The 16,468-nt window shown below is 42.1% G+C and overlaps 1 protein-coding gene across 3 annotated transcripts in view; it reads left to right on the top strand.

Annotated features, from left to right (window-relative positions):
- Positions 1–16,468, top strand: part of aff4 (AF4/FMR2 family, member 4) — a 64,641-nt gene that overhangs the window by 36,583 nt on the left and 11,590 nt on the right. For all 3 annotated transcript variants that reach the window (XM_061701701.1, XM_061701700.1, XM_061701699.1), the window contains exons 3-12: positions 7,720–8,505; positions 9,391–9,429; positions 9,574–9,660; positions 9,933–9,960; positions 12,385–12,448; positions 12,563–12,655; positions 12,831–12,975; positions 15,216–15,963; positions 16,056–16,207; positions 16,289–16,374. In XM_061701701.1, coding sequence (XP_061557685.1) covers positions 7,720–8,505; positions 9,391–9,429; positions 9,574–9,660; positions 9,933–9,960; positions 12,385–12,448; positions 12,563–12,655; positions 12,831–12,975; positions 15,216–15,963; positions 16,056–16,207; positions 16,289–16,374 — 2,228 coding nt within the window. The remainder of the gene's footprint in view (positions 1–7,719; positions 8,506–9,390; positions 9,430–9,573; positions 9,661–9,932; positions 9,961–12,384; positions 12,449–12,562; positions 12,656–12,830; positions 12,976–15,215; positions 15,964–16,055; positions 16,208–16,288; positions 16,375–16,468) is intronic.

Here is a 16,468-nt window from a genome sequence, read left to right as displayed (position 1 = left end):
GACTTTGCATGAATTCCCATATACCGATAGCATTGTTTACACTTACTCAAAAATGCATACAAATAATGCCAAGACCAAAAGGACACCCCTCCAACTGCGGTTGAGTTAATACACGCTCTTTGTAGGAAGTTTTTACAGTCAAAAACTGTTTAAAATGCATTGCTGATAGTGTACTTTATAGTGTACTTCATTCTAAAAACATCACTCAAAATTGTACCGTATATTCCTAGCATTATTGATCAGTGCAGTTTTACAGTTAATAAATTGAGGTTTTAGCACGGGATCACACATTAAATCACTTGAAAATTGCCCCTCTTGAAACAACTGAAAACGACTCCCTCATAGAGTGTGTTGAGTATCATTTGCCTTATGTAAAACCTGTTCAAAATAATTCTCAAGGCCCTAAAGAAGTCCTAATTACTCACCTTCCTAAGACATGCTCGCGGGGGGTAGTGAAGTCAATGTTATGACCAAGCAAGCGATTTCCTGCCTCAGATAGCAGCTTGTGTTTCCTCTGTATAAATCTGTCGAACAAAATTGTGGTCTGAGGCTGGATGTGAAACTGGATACTCCCCCTAAACGGCGACATGCTAGCTGTTAGAAAGTTGGCGGTACCCTTTGACCACAGTGGAAGCTTTTACATCTGGCTTTGATCGATACACTCGGATCTGTATTCACGGATGAGTGAGGCCGGTCGCCCTGAACAATCCGACTGACTGCACTTTAGTTCCCATTTTACTTCAGTGTGTTACCTAGGTTATTTTGTTATGTGGGTATTATGCTACTCACACGGCACATCGTTGCTCTGCTCGCTTTTTCGACTGAAAAATCTCGGCACTACAATATACTTTCTTGTAGGGCTGCACAATTATGCCCAAAATAATCAATTATTTTGATCAATATTGTAATCACGATTGGTAATCACGATTCCCATAATTTCTTGTGTATAATGCCCATCCATGTATAATACACACCCCTAAAGTTGACCAAAATTCTGGAAAACCCTTCTACCCATGTATAATGCATTTTTACAATGCATGATTTTACTTCTACCCATATGATCAAAACATGAAGTAGCATCTGTATTTTGTTAGTTTTTTTCAAATAATTATTCTGTAGTTAAGCACTTTATTTGAACACATAATCCTTTTTTTTATGTACTTGCTCTTATTTTGAAATTCACAGCCCTACTTTTATTTAATAAATGAGAAAACACACAATTGTCCTCATATGTTTGATTACCCAGGCAGAATTTTTAAGGTGGGTACAATTATTTAAAGAAAACATGAACGACCGGGGGAAACGCATTTAATTTTATTTGGATTCAAATTAAACAGTCAAGCATTTCAGAGAAGCATTATCATAAAACAAAACATAACCATAAGGAAATTAATGATGGTTGTTGTTCAGTCATATTTAAATAAATAAATAAAAACATTTCACAAATTCTGCCAGGGTATGTAAACTTTTGAGCACAACTGTACATATATGCAGTCATACCCTGTCATATTGCAATGAAAGTGTAGGCTACACCTTTTTTATAACCACTAGGTGGCAGGGGCATATTGGAATGAAAGTGTACAGCTTTTTCATAACCACTAGATGGCGGCATATATTTATCAAATGTGAAAGTGCCCCCCCCTTCCCCCTATACCTATGTATAATGCGCACTATTGACTTTTGCCAATTTTTTTGGGGGGGTGCATTATACACGAGAAATTACAGTATTCCTCATATAAGGGAAAAATCTTGCACTTTTTAACAAACTATATGTAAGTTTTCAGTTCAAAATGAATCTTTGAATAAGAATAAATCACATAGTAATTTGGCGGCACGGTGGACGACTGGTTATAGCGTCAGCCTCACAGTTCTGAGGACCCGGGTTCAATCCCCGGCCCCGCCTGTGTGGAGTTTACATGTTCTCCCTGTGCCTGCGTGGGTTTTCTCCGGGCACTCCGGTTTCCTCCCACATCCCAAAAACATGCACGTTAATTGAAAACCCTAAATTGCCCATAGGTGTGAATGTGAGTGCGAATGGTTGTTTGTTTCTACGTGCCTTGCGATTGGCTGGCAACCAGTTCAGGGTGTACCCCGCCTCCTGCCCAATGATAGCTGGGATAGGCTTCAGCACGCCCGCGACCCTAGTGAGGAGAAGCGGCTCAGAAAATGGATGGATGGATGGATGGACATAATAATTTAAAAATAAATGTACACAAAAAAAATCGACTTTAGCAAGGGCTAACTGTATAAATGTGCAATCACGAATTGCAACTTAATGGAAGCGAATACAGTTTAAGCATAGAAGGCAGTAACATTAGGCCGTAAGCACCGACTTTTCATTTGAAAATCCCTGTCGTCAACATCGCGAATTGTCAAGGACTGTACATCTCTGTTGTTCTGCTTGACCATTGGTCAGTCGTACACAGTCACAAACTGCAAAGAACAGTTGTGATTTCCCTCTCTATTTACTCCAGGTTTTTTTTCATTGCGGTCAGGCCAGCAGAAAAGTTGAAGTCAAGGCAGCCGCTACAAAGATTAAGAGTGTCTTACCGTGACACGCTGTCTCTCCGTCAACGTGCTGTGAGGGCCAACTTCAAAATAAAATCTTTATATACAGCCATCCATCCATTTTCTGAGCCGCTTCTCCTCACTAGGGTCGCGGGCGTGCTGGAGCCTATCCTAGCTATCATCGGGCAGGAGGCGGGGTACACCCTGAACTGGTTGGCTTTATATACAGTAGTACTAAATAGGACATCAATGCCATTTTAGGCTTTTATTTTTTTCACCGAAGCGCAGAAATTGGTTAAAAAATGCTAGGCATTTTTTTTTAACAATTTTGACAGATTTTTTTAAGACCCACAGAAAATTGTGATAGCTATAGAAACATGGAACCAACCTAAAGAAAGATTTAACCCTCTTCTTTGATCACAAAAAATAAATACATTTCTACCATTTGCTGTTCTTTAGAAAACAGCAGTTAAACAGGTAAGTTTCTTGAAAATACGTGTTTCCAAGAAAGAAACGGGGGAGAGAGGTTTTTGTGAAAATATGCATTTCAAGCAAAACTTTCACTTTGATGCAAATGTTTTTGTTTTTTTTGCTTTTATGATAGATCAAATAAATATAAAAAACATAAACAACACAAAAAAGGATATTTTGATTTTCAAATTGATGATACTTGAACTTTGAAATATGCACAATTGTGTGTGTGTGCGTGCCCCATCTGTGCGTATGGGACTTTTGTGGGTTCCCAATCAGCAGACGACCAGCCATGAACAGCCCCACCACTGCATGCACCTTCTGTAAATGATAAAAAACAATTAGCATAAAACTGAAACAAATACTGTGTTCACCTTTCTTGCCAACAGGTGTGGGAGTGCATCTACTGCTGTTTGCACCAACTGCAATTTATAGAAATACGTACATTTACCACAAAATATTTGTTGTTGCTACAGTGTGATGAGGAAAGGTTAAAAAAACACATTCCACACATCACATTGTCTGAAAATTATATTTTTGTGCACTACTGTCTATAAATAAAAGAACGACAATAAAAAAATTCTATCCAATTCATCAAGCTATCGATGATCCACGTTTTTGTCTACAGGACGCATGGTTTTATAAACGTGTCGTATCGTAGGACAAACTGTCGTGCTTTTTTGTGCATGTTGCATGATAAAAATGGTAAAACGGAAAAGTCACTCGGGCTATGGATGTTAGCTTTGAAGTGAGCAAGTACTTACCTCTCCCGCGACTTTATGGGTCTCAGGAGAGGATGCCCTGCTGCTCTCAGATAAGGATGCATCCGGATCAGGCTCATTGTAATCTGAGTCCGAATGTCCGATGGTAGTCCACATTTCGGGGGAAGTGCATCTCCTCGGTGGCAAGGCCCCGGGGGTGGATGAGATTCGCTCGGTGTTCCTAGAGGCTCTGGATGTTGTGGGGCTGTCCTGGTTGACACGCCTCTGCAACATCACATGGACATCGGGGACGGTGCCTCTGGATTGGCAGACTGGGGTGGTGGTCTCCCTTTTTAAGAAGATGTGTTCCAACTACAGGGGGATCACTCTCCTCAGCCTCCCTGGTAAGGTCTATTCAGGGGTGCTGGAGAGGAGGGTCCGTCGGGAAGTCGAATATCAGATCCAGGAGGAGCAGTGTGGTTTTCGTCCTGGCCGTGGAACAGTGGACCAGCTCTACACCCTTGGCAGGGTCCTTGAGGGTGCATGGGAGTTCGCCCAACTTGTCTACATGTTTTGTGGACTTGGAGAAGGCGTTCGACCGTGTCCCTCGGGGAGTACTGCTTCGGTAGTATGGGGTACCGAACCCCCTGATACGGGCTGTTCGGTCCCTGCTGCACAACCGGAGTCAGAGTTTGGTCCGCATTTCCGGCAGTAAGTCGGACTCGTTTCCGGTGAGGATTGGACTCCGCCAAGGCTGCCCTTTGTCACCGATTCTGTTCATAACTTTTATGGACAGAATTTCAAGGCGCAGCCGAGGGGTAGAGGGGGTGTGGTTTGGTGGCCTCAGTATTGCATCTCTGCTTTTTGCAGATTGTGGATTGTGGATTTGCAGATCAACGTGTTTACATGGACATGGACATCTATCAAACCATGGCAACACAATGTCCTCGTCCTATCTACCACACACCATCGCTGTTGTACTCCACAAAACACCAGTAACTTTTCTACACCGATGATTTGAATGAAGCCTGTAGGTCTTCTAGCTGCTGTCTGTCATCTGAACTTGCCGTGATCCCAACCTTTCTTCTTCTTGTTTCTGTTTTTAATGGCGGTTGGCAAACAGTTATGGGTGCATGACTGCCACCTGGTTTGGAGTGTAGATACTGCAATGAACTCCGGCATATTCATTGTATGACTGCATGCACCAAACCATGATGCCCGTACCGTAACAGTTCAGGTCAAATACAAATAGTGTTGCAGCCCTACATCAGAATAATATGACTCAAGTAACAGTTAAAAGTAGTCCTTCAAATAATTACTTCCGTAAGTAACGGAATACCAGGAGAGTAATTTCAGATTTTTAAAATTTTTTGTTTTTAATCAGAGCATGCATGTCAAACAGACAAAAATCTAAAATAGGAATGTGCAAAGACAAATTTTACCCAATACCACTTTCATTAAATCAATAATAAATTTAATCATTTTAAAATACCATAAATTAAGGCAATTTCAGCCTCAAGAAATGCTCTTAAATCCTGTATATGCTAACTAACTTCTACATTCGGCAAAACAGGTCTAAACACCTCCCACCGGCTCGGGTGAATGGCGAAGGGGACCGTGACAAGGCACACCCGTATGAAGTTTAAACATCTACAATGTCTTTCTTTAAACACAAGATGTCACCACAGAGCCACCAAAGATGACAATATCCAACCTGTAGGCTTTGTTTGTGTTTCCATACTGTATATTTGTATAAATAAGTGATTTACATGTATTTAACATTCGTCTGAAGACACCAGCCATCACTATCGTCATCGACCGTTTCATACTCCTTCAGCGCTGGCCATTCTATACATAACGTAAACGAGTCACTTTAAAAACTTTGCTTCTGCATGGACATTGTGTGCCATCGTGTGACTGTGCTTCGTTTGACTGGTTAAAAAGGAGTCAAACATTACCACTGGTGACATTGGATTGGTGAAACAGAGTAATGTGACAGAAGTCTCTCTGCCAAACTAAAATAAATAGATCGTGCAAGCAATCATAGGTAAAAATAAATGTAACAAGCAGAATGTAACTCAGTGTAACCGAGTGATTGTTGCGGTGCTTCTTAACACAAATACTCGACTAAAAGTAAAAAAAAAACAACAAAAAAATCGTCACAAAACAATTCCGAAAGGTACAACGGAATAAATGTAGCTCGTTACGACCCACCTTTGCTCCTGATGCTGCGTCATCAGTACGTGAATGAGGAGACTGCGTAAATGCTTTTGAGTACTTTGACTGTATTTTAAGTAAATTTTCCATTACCTCTGTCTCTGCTTTGCTGCGGCGGTCTGTTTTTCTGATGCCCTCAGTCTCCCGTCGAATAAATCTCAAGTAATTACGAGAGACTCTTGTTCTGTTGTTTTTCTTTGTCCGTGTGTCTCAGTACAACTGATGCATTTAATTTGGTATGGTTCCCCACGGTAATATTTTGAAGCACAAAACCCAAACCAAGGCAGGGGAAAAGCACACATTGATTACCTCATCGAAAAAAGATATAGAGTATGTTAATTTTGTTATAATCTTCAAACACTGGTTTTGAAATTTTCCTTGTTTATGCAGCATCAAAAATGTCAAACCAGATCGCCAAACTCTAAAATTCCTTCAGGTCACATTGTATTTTGTGGTGCTTTTGACCGAGATCTGGTCTGATGTATTGTAATTTCTCGTGTATAATGGGCACCCATGTATAATACGCACCCCCAAAGTTGAGTTCAAAATTATGGAAAACCCTTCTTCCTATGTATAATGCATTTTTACAATGCATGATTTTGCTTTTACCCATATGATGAAAACATCCATCCATTTTCTGAGCCGCTTCTCCTCACTAGGGTCGCGGGCGTGCTGGAGACTATCCCAGCTGTCATCGGGCAGGAGGCGAGGTACACCCTGAACTGGTTGCCAGCCAATTGCAGGGCACATACAAACAAACAACCATTCACACACACATTCACACCTACGGGCAATTTAGAGCCTCCAATTAATGCATGTTTTTGGGATGTGGGAGGAAACCGGAGTGCCCGGAGAAAACCCACGCAGGCACGGGGAGAACATGCAAACTCCACACAGGCGGGACCAGGGATTGAACCCGGGTCCTCAGAACTGTGAGGCTGACGCTCTAACCAGTCGTCCACCGTGCCGCTGATGAAAACATTATCATTTGTATTTATTTTTATTTTTTTCAAAGTGTTATTCTGAAGTTAAGCACTTTATTTGAACACGTGATCCTTTTTTTTTTATTTAATTGCTCTTATTTTGAAATTCACAGCCCTACTTTTATTTAGTAAATTAGAAAACAGACAGTTGTGCTCATATGTTTGATTACAGGGCAGAATTTGTAAGATGGGTACAATTCTTTAAAGAAAACATGAAACACATTTTATTTTAATGGGATTCAAATTAAACGGTCAAGCATTTCAGAAAAGCATTATCGTTAAACAAAACATAACCATAAAGAAATGATGGTTGTTGTTCAGTCATCAGTCATATTTAAAAATAAAACAATATTTCACAAATTCTGCCGGGGTATGTAAACTTATGAGCACAACTGTACATATATGCAGTCATACGTACCCCTGTCATATTGGAATGAAAGTGTAGGCTACACTATTTTATAACCACTAGGTGGCGGTGGCATTTTGGAACGAAAGTGTACAGCTTTTTCATAACCACTAGATGGCGGCATACATTTATAAAATGTGAAGGTTTTTTCCATTTGCCCCAATACTTATGTATAATGCGCACTATTGACTTTTGACAATTTTTTTGGGGGGGGGGGAAATGCGCATTATACACGAAATTACGGTACATCTGCAGCCGGTTGCCCATTTCTTACTGGCTGTTGGTCATTTTTCCCTTTTTAGTTTTAATATTTTTATTGGAAACTAAAGGACGAACTTCCATCCTGACTAAATTCTCTCTTCTCCTTGTTTTGTCTGCATCACATTGTCCTGCACCCCGCTTCTTGCTTCCCTATTTCTGTCTCCTCTTCCAGTCTAGCAAAGAAGATAAACTGTCCAGCCGTATTCAGAGCATGCTGGGCAATTACGACGAGATGAAAGAACCAATTGGCGAGGCACTTCCGAAGCTCAGCACCAAACCCTCTAACAGCTCTTCTTCCGCCGAGGAGAAATCTGGCGCGCCTTTGTTCGGCGAGAACCAGCGAGGAGGTGGCAGCGGTCAAAGCAGTAAGTGGACTCCCGTCGGCCCTGCATCAGCTGGCGCCTCATCTCAGTCTCAGAAACGCTCCGGACTGCAAGGGGGGCACAGTAGCCAGAGGGGCAGCGGCGGCAGTAGCGGCAGCAGCAGCGGCAGCCAAAGACACAGCGAAAAGAAGTCGAATAAACACAGTGGCGCTTCCGAGCACTCAAAGTCACACACGTCGAGTCCAGCGAAGGGCTCTCTGAGTTCCTCCGGCGGCAACAGCCACTCGCGGAGCTCCTTAGCCGCCGAGCAGCATCACAGCAAGGAGCGCTACCGGTCCAAGTCCCCACGAGACCGAGAGGCCAACTGGGACTCGCCCTCGCGGGTTCACACCTCCTTCCCCAGCGGACAGCACTCAAGTCAGGCCTTCCCCCCGTCACTCATGTCCAAACCAGGCTCCATGCTCCAGAAGCCCACGGCCTATGTGAGGCCTATGGACGGCCAGGAGACGGCGGAAGCTAAGAGCTCGCAAGCAGAAAGCTACAGTGGACAGTCACACAGCAGTACTATGGGGGAGATGAAGTCCAATGGCAAGGCCTCACTCACCAAACTCAAGATCCCCTCGCAGCCTGTAGAGGTATGACTTGACTGATATTGTCACACAGCTTTAAATTCACAAGAATACTCAATTTCCTAAAATAGACGCTGTACCGCAAGCAGTCATGCATCCACTTAAACAAATAAGTGCCCCCTCAAGAAGACCTCACTTTCCACCCTATAACAGTCACTAAGTTAATTGACTATTTTTCAGACGCAGACATTAAATAAACAGCTGAACCCATTTGAACTCTGTTGCTAACCAAAAACAGCAGCACTTACTGAACCACATACAGTGCATAGTCTCGGATGGATTAAATTGTCAAGATTATTTCAGGTCCCCTTCCGCGATAATCAATTTTTTTCCTACTGTTTTATTCATAACAGGTTAAAATGAGTCTGTGACATTGTTTGTTTGACATCTTTGCGTTTTGTCGATTGAATGCAAAAGGCAATGCATGACATGAGGTTTGCAAAGCGCGTGGATTTGAAATCACAGACAGTGTGACATAGTTTTGGAGGAGCATGTTAATCTGGCGCAAATGAATCAAATCCGCGTTTAGATTGTATAAATAATCCAACGATCAAACTCTTGCGAGAGATGCGAGTCTAAATAACGTCGAAGAACGCAACATCTGTATGAATGCTTGGCCACCCCAAACTTTTATCTAGATGCTAGCAGATGCTGTGATATGGACGAATCAGAGCCAAGCTGTTTTCCGCATATTAAAATTGGGGAAAATGAGCAATCCAATCAGAGCAAAGCTCATTTACTTGTCTTATATTAATGAGAAATCCGTCTGTCTCAGATGCTAGCCTAAAAAGACCCACTAGAATAGCTTGAAACTTTCAGCAAATTCTCTGGGAATACTGGAATTATGACAAAGTATGAACTTGTTTTTGAAAACATTGTTTCTATTTTTAGGGATCTGGAGATTCTAACTGCGTTGATGAGATTCTAAAGGTATGTCTATACAAGTTATTTTGTATTTAGAGGACAAGCCTACAGTCTTGTCAGTAGAAGTGAAATGTTGAGCAATGCACGCGCCATATGGCTCATTTGCACATTTTTCCCCCCCTCTGTACGTGTGTGTTTTCTTTCTGCCAGGAAATGACTCAGTCCTGGCCCCCTCCATTGACAGCAATCCACACCCCCTGCAAGACAGAGCCCTCCAAGTTTCCATTCCCCACCAAGGTAGGTATTGCCCCGCAGCTGCCTTTTATTCAATGTCTCGATTAACTTTTATAAGGTTAAATAATTTTTATGCTCCGGTTCTATTTTCAAAAACACATGCACAGAAAACCTTTGGCTGCTCTTTAAGTAGCACATTATAGTGATGAGACCTACTAGTTTGAAACACTTGGCTGTTCAGTGACCATTAGCAGATTAGACAGACTAATGGCAAAGGATGACTAAAAAGTTCATAAAAATAATACAGAATGTTTTGTTTTTTTTCCCACCCACAGGATTCTCACTCATTCTCAAGTGGACAGAGTGAGTAATAACACAATTCATTCACGTTCACGTCAAATTGAGCACAAATATCAGAGGGGCAATACAGTAAATGCTTTTAGTGTTCCTCGGCAAACAAATCTATGAGTCTGTGTCTTCAATGCAGTGTAACCTCCAAAGTTAATACAGGTTGTTTTCCAAGGTAGTGTAATGAAATACAAACAATAGGAAGTAATACAATACAGGCAATGTTTAAGTAACATTTTAGTAGTGTAACCTTGATTTACTAGGGACCCGACATGCAAGTCTGCAAGCAAGCAGTCGCTCAGCCGTTTTTTTTTTGTTTGTTAGTTTTTTTGCTTTGACGAGCCAGCACAAATATGAGCTCTGTATGCAGAGATTCTACTGACACACACTCATATATTTCTATATTATATATAAATCTCTGCTAGATTTTTGAATCTTCTCAGTTTGATAATCCGCTGAAGCCCACGGTCATATCTTTTGCTGGTGCATCTTCTCCTGCCACATTTTGTCTTTCCACTAGACTTTCCATTGATATGCTTGGACACAGCACTCTGAACAGCCAGCCTGTTTAGCTATGAACCTTTGTGGCTTACCCATCCTATTGAGGGTATCATTACCAAGATGGCGCCTACCAGTGTGGTCGTCTCGGTAACGCGCTCTCTAGTATTGTTTTCGTTTTTGTGTTTTTCGTCCGTCTTTGGAGACCTTACACGACTTGTCAATGTCTTTATGTCTCCAAAGTGTTCTCTGTCAATTGACTGTCTGTTGTCGTACTAGAGCAGCTCCAACTACCGGAGACAAATTCCTTGTGTGTTTTTGGACATACTTGGCAAATAAAGATGATTCTGATCAATGACGGTCTTCTGGCCAGTTGTCTGTAGTCTTCCCCATATTGAACCCAACTGAGACAATTGAACCAAACTGAAGCAATTTAATGACACCTGGGGAAACCTGTGCAGGTGCTTTGAGTTTAGTAGATGATTCGTGTGTGACACTCAGTTTAAAACATTCTTGGCCTCTAAAATTTGGACTGATTTCTTCACAGTATTCTAATTTTTTGAATTCCTGATTTCGTGGGTTTTAGTAGCTGGAAGCTCAAATTATGTAAAAATAAACAAATACATTCTTGAAATTATTTAAATTGTTGGCCCTGAATCTATAATCTATAAAAGTTTAACTTTTTGAATGGAATTATGGAAATCAACTTTTCCATGATATAAAGTTTTTTTGGAAAGGGTCTGTATGTATATCAGAATCAGAATCATCTTTATTTGCCAAGTATGTCCAAAACACACAAGGAATTTGTCTCCGGTAGTTGGAGCCGCTCTAGTACAACAGACAGTCAATTTACAGAACACTTTGGAGACATAAAGACATTGACAAAAAACAATTGTGCAAAAAGATGCAGAGTCCTCTAGCACTTAGAGCAGTTCGAATGACTAATATTGCAATAGTCCGGTGCAATGACCATTGTGCAAAGGGCGCTGAGACTTCAAGGAGTGTATGCGGTTTAAAGTGACGAGTAGTTCGATCATCTGGGACAACTGGGATATATATGTGTGTGTGTTATATATATGTGTGTGTGTGTGTGTGTGTGTGTGTGTGTATATATATATATATATATATATATATATATATATATATATATATATATATATATATAGAATATATAAAACGTGTGTATATATATGTATAGTATATAGGTGTGTTTGTGTGTATATGTATATTGCATGTTCTCCCCGTGACTGTGTGGGTTTTCTCTGTGAATGTGAGTGCGAATGGTTGTTTGCTTATATGTGCCCTGCGATTGGCTGGCAAGCAGTTCAGGGTGTACCCCACCTCCCGCCTGAAGATAGCTGGGATAGGGATAGCGGTACAGAAATTAGACATGCAACAATTAATTTATTAATTGACCTCTGGTCAATTATCCAATTCATTGACAAATGTTCCTGACAAAATATCCAGAATGTTCCTGAAAGGTGATGCTGGGGGTTGGCATCTCTGTGAATGTATGGTGGTAGTGACCTCAACTCAACTCACTTCAACTCGCTGCTCAGTGACTCACTTAGTTGTGAAACTCTTCTTCCTGTGTGTTTGTACGATTGTAATATATTGCTCCCTAGTGGCCAAGGCGAGCACAGCAGAAGTTTTAAAAGGGCTGGAACGGATTGAACGCATTTACACTCATTTCAGTAGGGAATATTTATTTGAGATACGAGTGTTTGAGTTGCAAGCATGGTTACGGAACAAATTAAACTTGTAAGTCAAGGCACCACTCTATAGTATTTCTAGCTGTCCCAAAAGTCTGACTTTTGAGCTGTTTTTTTAACTCAATATTGTACTACTTCAGGGGCATTCAACATTAGAGATTCCACTTTGTGTGTTTGTTTATATTCTCATGCCTTACTTATTATATACAAGGCAATTTGTTCTTTACAGAGCGAGGCAGTTCTTCCAAGAGCTCAAGCAGCCACCAGTCCAAAACTTGTGATGACCAGCCAACGTATGTACTTAAACTTTGCCCCTCCACCTCCATTCTCATTTTGACCTATACGTGTATTGGTAGTACACCCAAACGTGAAGCCTCAGATTAAAACATATCGTTCCTGTACATTAGTATGCTGGAAGATGACCTCAAGCTCAGCAGCAGCGAGGATAGTGATGGAGAACAGGACTCTGCCAAGAATACCTCAAGAAACACATCAGCAAGGTTAGAGCTTCAGGAAGTCACTCTGGCACAACATGAAATCTTGTGTTAAAAAGATTGATTTATATCTCATCAGCACGTTTGTGATTTATTTAATGTCTATACTTGGCTCACACCTTTTACATGCAATATAATGTCATTTTGATTCCCTTTTTGTTTTTTTTCCACCCCTTGGCAGCCATAACAGTGAAGGAGCCGAGCAGTCAAGAGATGACTCGAGCAGTCACAGTGGCTCAGAAAGCAGCTCAGGTTCAGACAGCGAGAGTGAGAGCAGCACGACGGACAGCGAGGCCAACGAGCCCCCGCGGCCCGCTTCTCCCGAGGTAATGACCTAAAAGTTGTAACTCAACATACACGCATGCACTTTAGTCCACTAAGAAAAGAAATGGGAAGACATGGGGGTCCTTAATTTATGACAGAGTACTCTTCCTACTTTGACGACAAAACCCGAATTTGTACATACTAGAAGACGGAACCCAATGTAATCAATCACTAACTTATGCTAATGCAGTAGTAAATTCATAAGTACAGTAAATATTTGGCAGAAGTCTTCTGCCGAGTGACAACGTATTTTTACGCCGCTATGTAAACTAGTTCAGTGTGTGCCGTTTGTAATATCAAAACATCATATTTCAGGTGCTATATTTATATATTATATATATATACATATTTATGCTGCAGTCAAAGTGCCATTTATCTGATATGTATCTGATTTTTATCTGCATTTGGAAGAGGCATGAGTCCAATCTGTGGCTATATCCTATTTCATGTGCTTTATTCTCTTTATGATGCATATTTGAACTGTGGCACTTGAGCGCAAAATAATTGTAATTTTTTCACTTGAATCCTGTTTTGTAAATACAGCTTTTGAAGTTCCACCATACATGCACTGAAGCGGAGTTGCTTAAAAGGCCCACCTATGTCCACCTCTACTACTGGAGTTGTCGCTATGCTCCCTTAATTATAGGGTTGGGAATCCCATAGTAACTCACAACTTCACAATATTTTGACAACAATACTCTCGCAATACAGCAATTATCTATATATAACGTATTTTCACAACCATAGGGTGCACCGTATTAAAAGGCGCAGTCTCAGTTACGGGGTGTATTTCTGAATTTAACACGCACATAAGGCGCACCGTATTATTGGACGCTGGGATGGTAAAACATATGCTATCTTAAAACATACGATACCATGCATGCACGCTAAAACAATGTTTTTAAAAAGGCAGCGGGAGCAAAACTGAGTTCGGTTGTACTTAATTGAAGTATTTTACTATGTACTCATGTTATTTTTTGATCAATCCTCATCCACAAATCCTTCAAAGTCCTCATCTTCGGTATCCGAAATGAACAGCTGGCCAAGTTCCCAATCAAATACGCCAGGGTCGAGTCAGTCTCGTTGCCGTGTCAAAGCTCGAACAACAGTGCAAGCAGACACGTCAGCCCGAGCATCCACAATCCATTCACAAATTATGGCGCAACTCGCCCAGCGCTCCCTCCTAGTCTTAGTAAAGCTGTGTTCGCCATCTGTCATCCATGGCTCCAACGCCGCTCACTTCACTTTGAACGCCCTGTTTACACGAATGTCCAGCAGTCCGTCAAGCCTCCCGGAATGGTGGCAAGCCCCGAGTTATTGCACTCAGTCGAATGGTGACTGGAGAGACGCTTCTCCCGGCTGTTCTTTGCTTATTAATCCATTGCTCAAATTGATCATCCAACTCGGGCCATCTCGCCTTGTTTCCCCACGAGGTTTTTCTTTTTTTTCTGTAGAAACTCAGCTTCGTCTTCTTGACTTGGTGAAGCTCGTTTTCCTGCTTCCTCCACTTGCGAACCATGGATTCGTTGATCTTGAATTCTCTCGCTGCTGCTCGATTCTCATGTTGCTCCGCGTAACTGATAGCTTGCACTTTTAAACTGTGCTTCGCAAGCATGTCTCTTCGTAGGTGACATTTTCGGGGGTCCTTAGCCAAACCGATGTTGTTTTGCACAATGCACACCCCGGAAATGCTCCCAGTCAGTCAAGAGGTAAAAAAAAAAAAAAAAAAAAAAAAAACACCACGGCGCTATGTACCTACTGGGGGCGTGGCTTTAGCGTCCTACTTCACGCACCCTTCCCCTGTCCTCAGCCACGTCCGCTTTTCCTCTGTGTAAGCAGCGTGTCGGCAGAAAATGCAGAAAATAAAATAAAATAAATAAATAAAGAAAGTCAAGCGGAGCTCTCATCACACAACAACTTTTATAGATGTTGGAACTCGGTGCACACATAAGGCGCGTCGTATTATAAGGCGCCCCGTCCATTTTGGAGAAAATGTCAGACTTTTAAGTGCGCCTTATGGTTGTGAAAATACGGTACTATGATGTCTGACAGCGATTGGTGGATTGATATAATAAGAGATAATGCAATGTTTATCGTTTGTCCCACACTTAGTCCCTATTACCCTGTTGTCGTTTTCTGGTTTACCTCTTGTATTTCAAAATGCCACAAAGCCAGCAGCAATAAGCCTGTTCGTCACTAACATGAACTCAAGTTGCTCACTTGGATGTATTCCTTCTCATAGCCCGAACAACCAATGGCTAACAAGTGGCAGCTGGACAACTGGTTCAAGAAGGCAGCCCCACCATCGCCGCTGGATAACAATAATGTTCAAACTAAGAGCAAAAAGGAGGGCAGAGATAACAGCTCAGGGCGTGGTTATAGTAGCCAGGGAGGGGGATCGAAAGATTCCTCGGCAACGGGCCCAAGTAGGGACCTTCGGGCAGCACAAAAGGGTGGCGAGAGTGGCCGTGGTAGGCAAAAATCTCCAGCTCAGAGTGAGAGTAGCACAGGGAACCGGAGGCCCGTGGGGAAGAAACAGCCTAAAAAGTCTGAAAAGCCCCCGGTAGTGGAGGAGCCCAAAGGAGGGCTGAGGGTGGAAAGCGAGCCAGCACCTGAGATCCCCCCTCATCGACCCAAAGCGGCCACCAAGGGTTCTCGCAAGCCCAGCATAAAAAAGGAACCCAAATCCTCTCCCCGGCCCAGTGCAGCTGCCCTCGCCGTTGCCGTAGACAAGCGCAAGGCCAAAACAAGTTCCAAGTCAACACGTGAGAAGTCTCGGGAGTTTGTCGACACGGACTCCTCGTCATCGGACTCAGAGGGAAACGACAGCATCCCTTCATCCTCACAGACGCCAAAGTACACAGAGAGCATCAGGACGCCCGTGTGCGTGTTCTCCCCAATGGAGGAGAAGGAGCTGCTGTCTCCACTAAGTGACCCTGAGGAGCGCTACACCTCCAGGCAACCGCCACAGGTTTTAATTGTCAAGATAGGTCAGTTTAAATGTATTATGACCAATTAAAAGACCTACATTTCCATTACATTCTTTGAACAAATTAAACCATACCCTTCCCATCTACCGTAGATCTTAGTTTGCTATCGAGGATCCCTGGACGCCCATACAAAGATCCCACAGAGATAAAAGTGGAGCGGGATGACTCCCAAGACAGAGACAGCAAAGACTTCAGCAAGCAAAGCTCAGAGAAGAGCTCAAGCAAGGCCAAGAGGAAGCATAAGGTTTGGGACCTTGTCAACTATTCTACTGGAGTTCTGTTGCAGTGTTATTTGTGTCATCTCGTGTAATCGTATCTTTTTTAGAATGACGAGGAAGGCACCAAGCCAGACAGCAAGCGAAGCAAGCTGGAGGAAAAGTCTCAATCTCATCATAAAAGCAGCAGTAAAGAGTAAGTGTTTTTAATGGAGGCTACTGTAAACACTTCATGTGGTATTTCAATTTTAAAGAGATTCTTGCAATTAGTTTCAAAATGAACCTGATAA

The sequence above is a fragment of the Phycodurus eques genome, chromosome 17 (genome assembly GCF_024500275.1).
Source record: "Phycodurus eques isolate BA_2022a chromosome 17, UOR_Pequ_1.1, whole genome shotgun sequence".
Lineage (NCBI taxonomy): Eukaryota > Metazoa > Chordata > Actinopteri > Syngnathiformes > Syngnathidae > Phycodurus > Phycodurus eques.
Note: the sequence above shows the minus strand (reverse complement) of the source record. Positions and strands in the feature narration are given on the sequence as shown.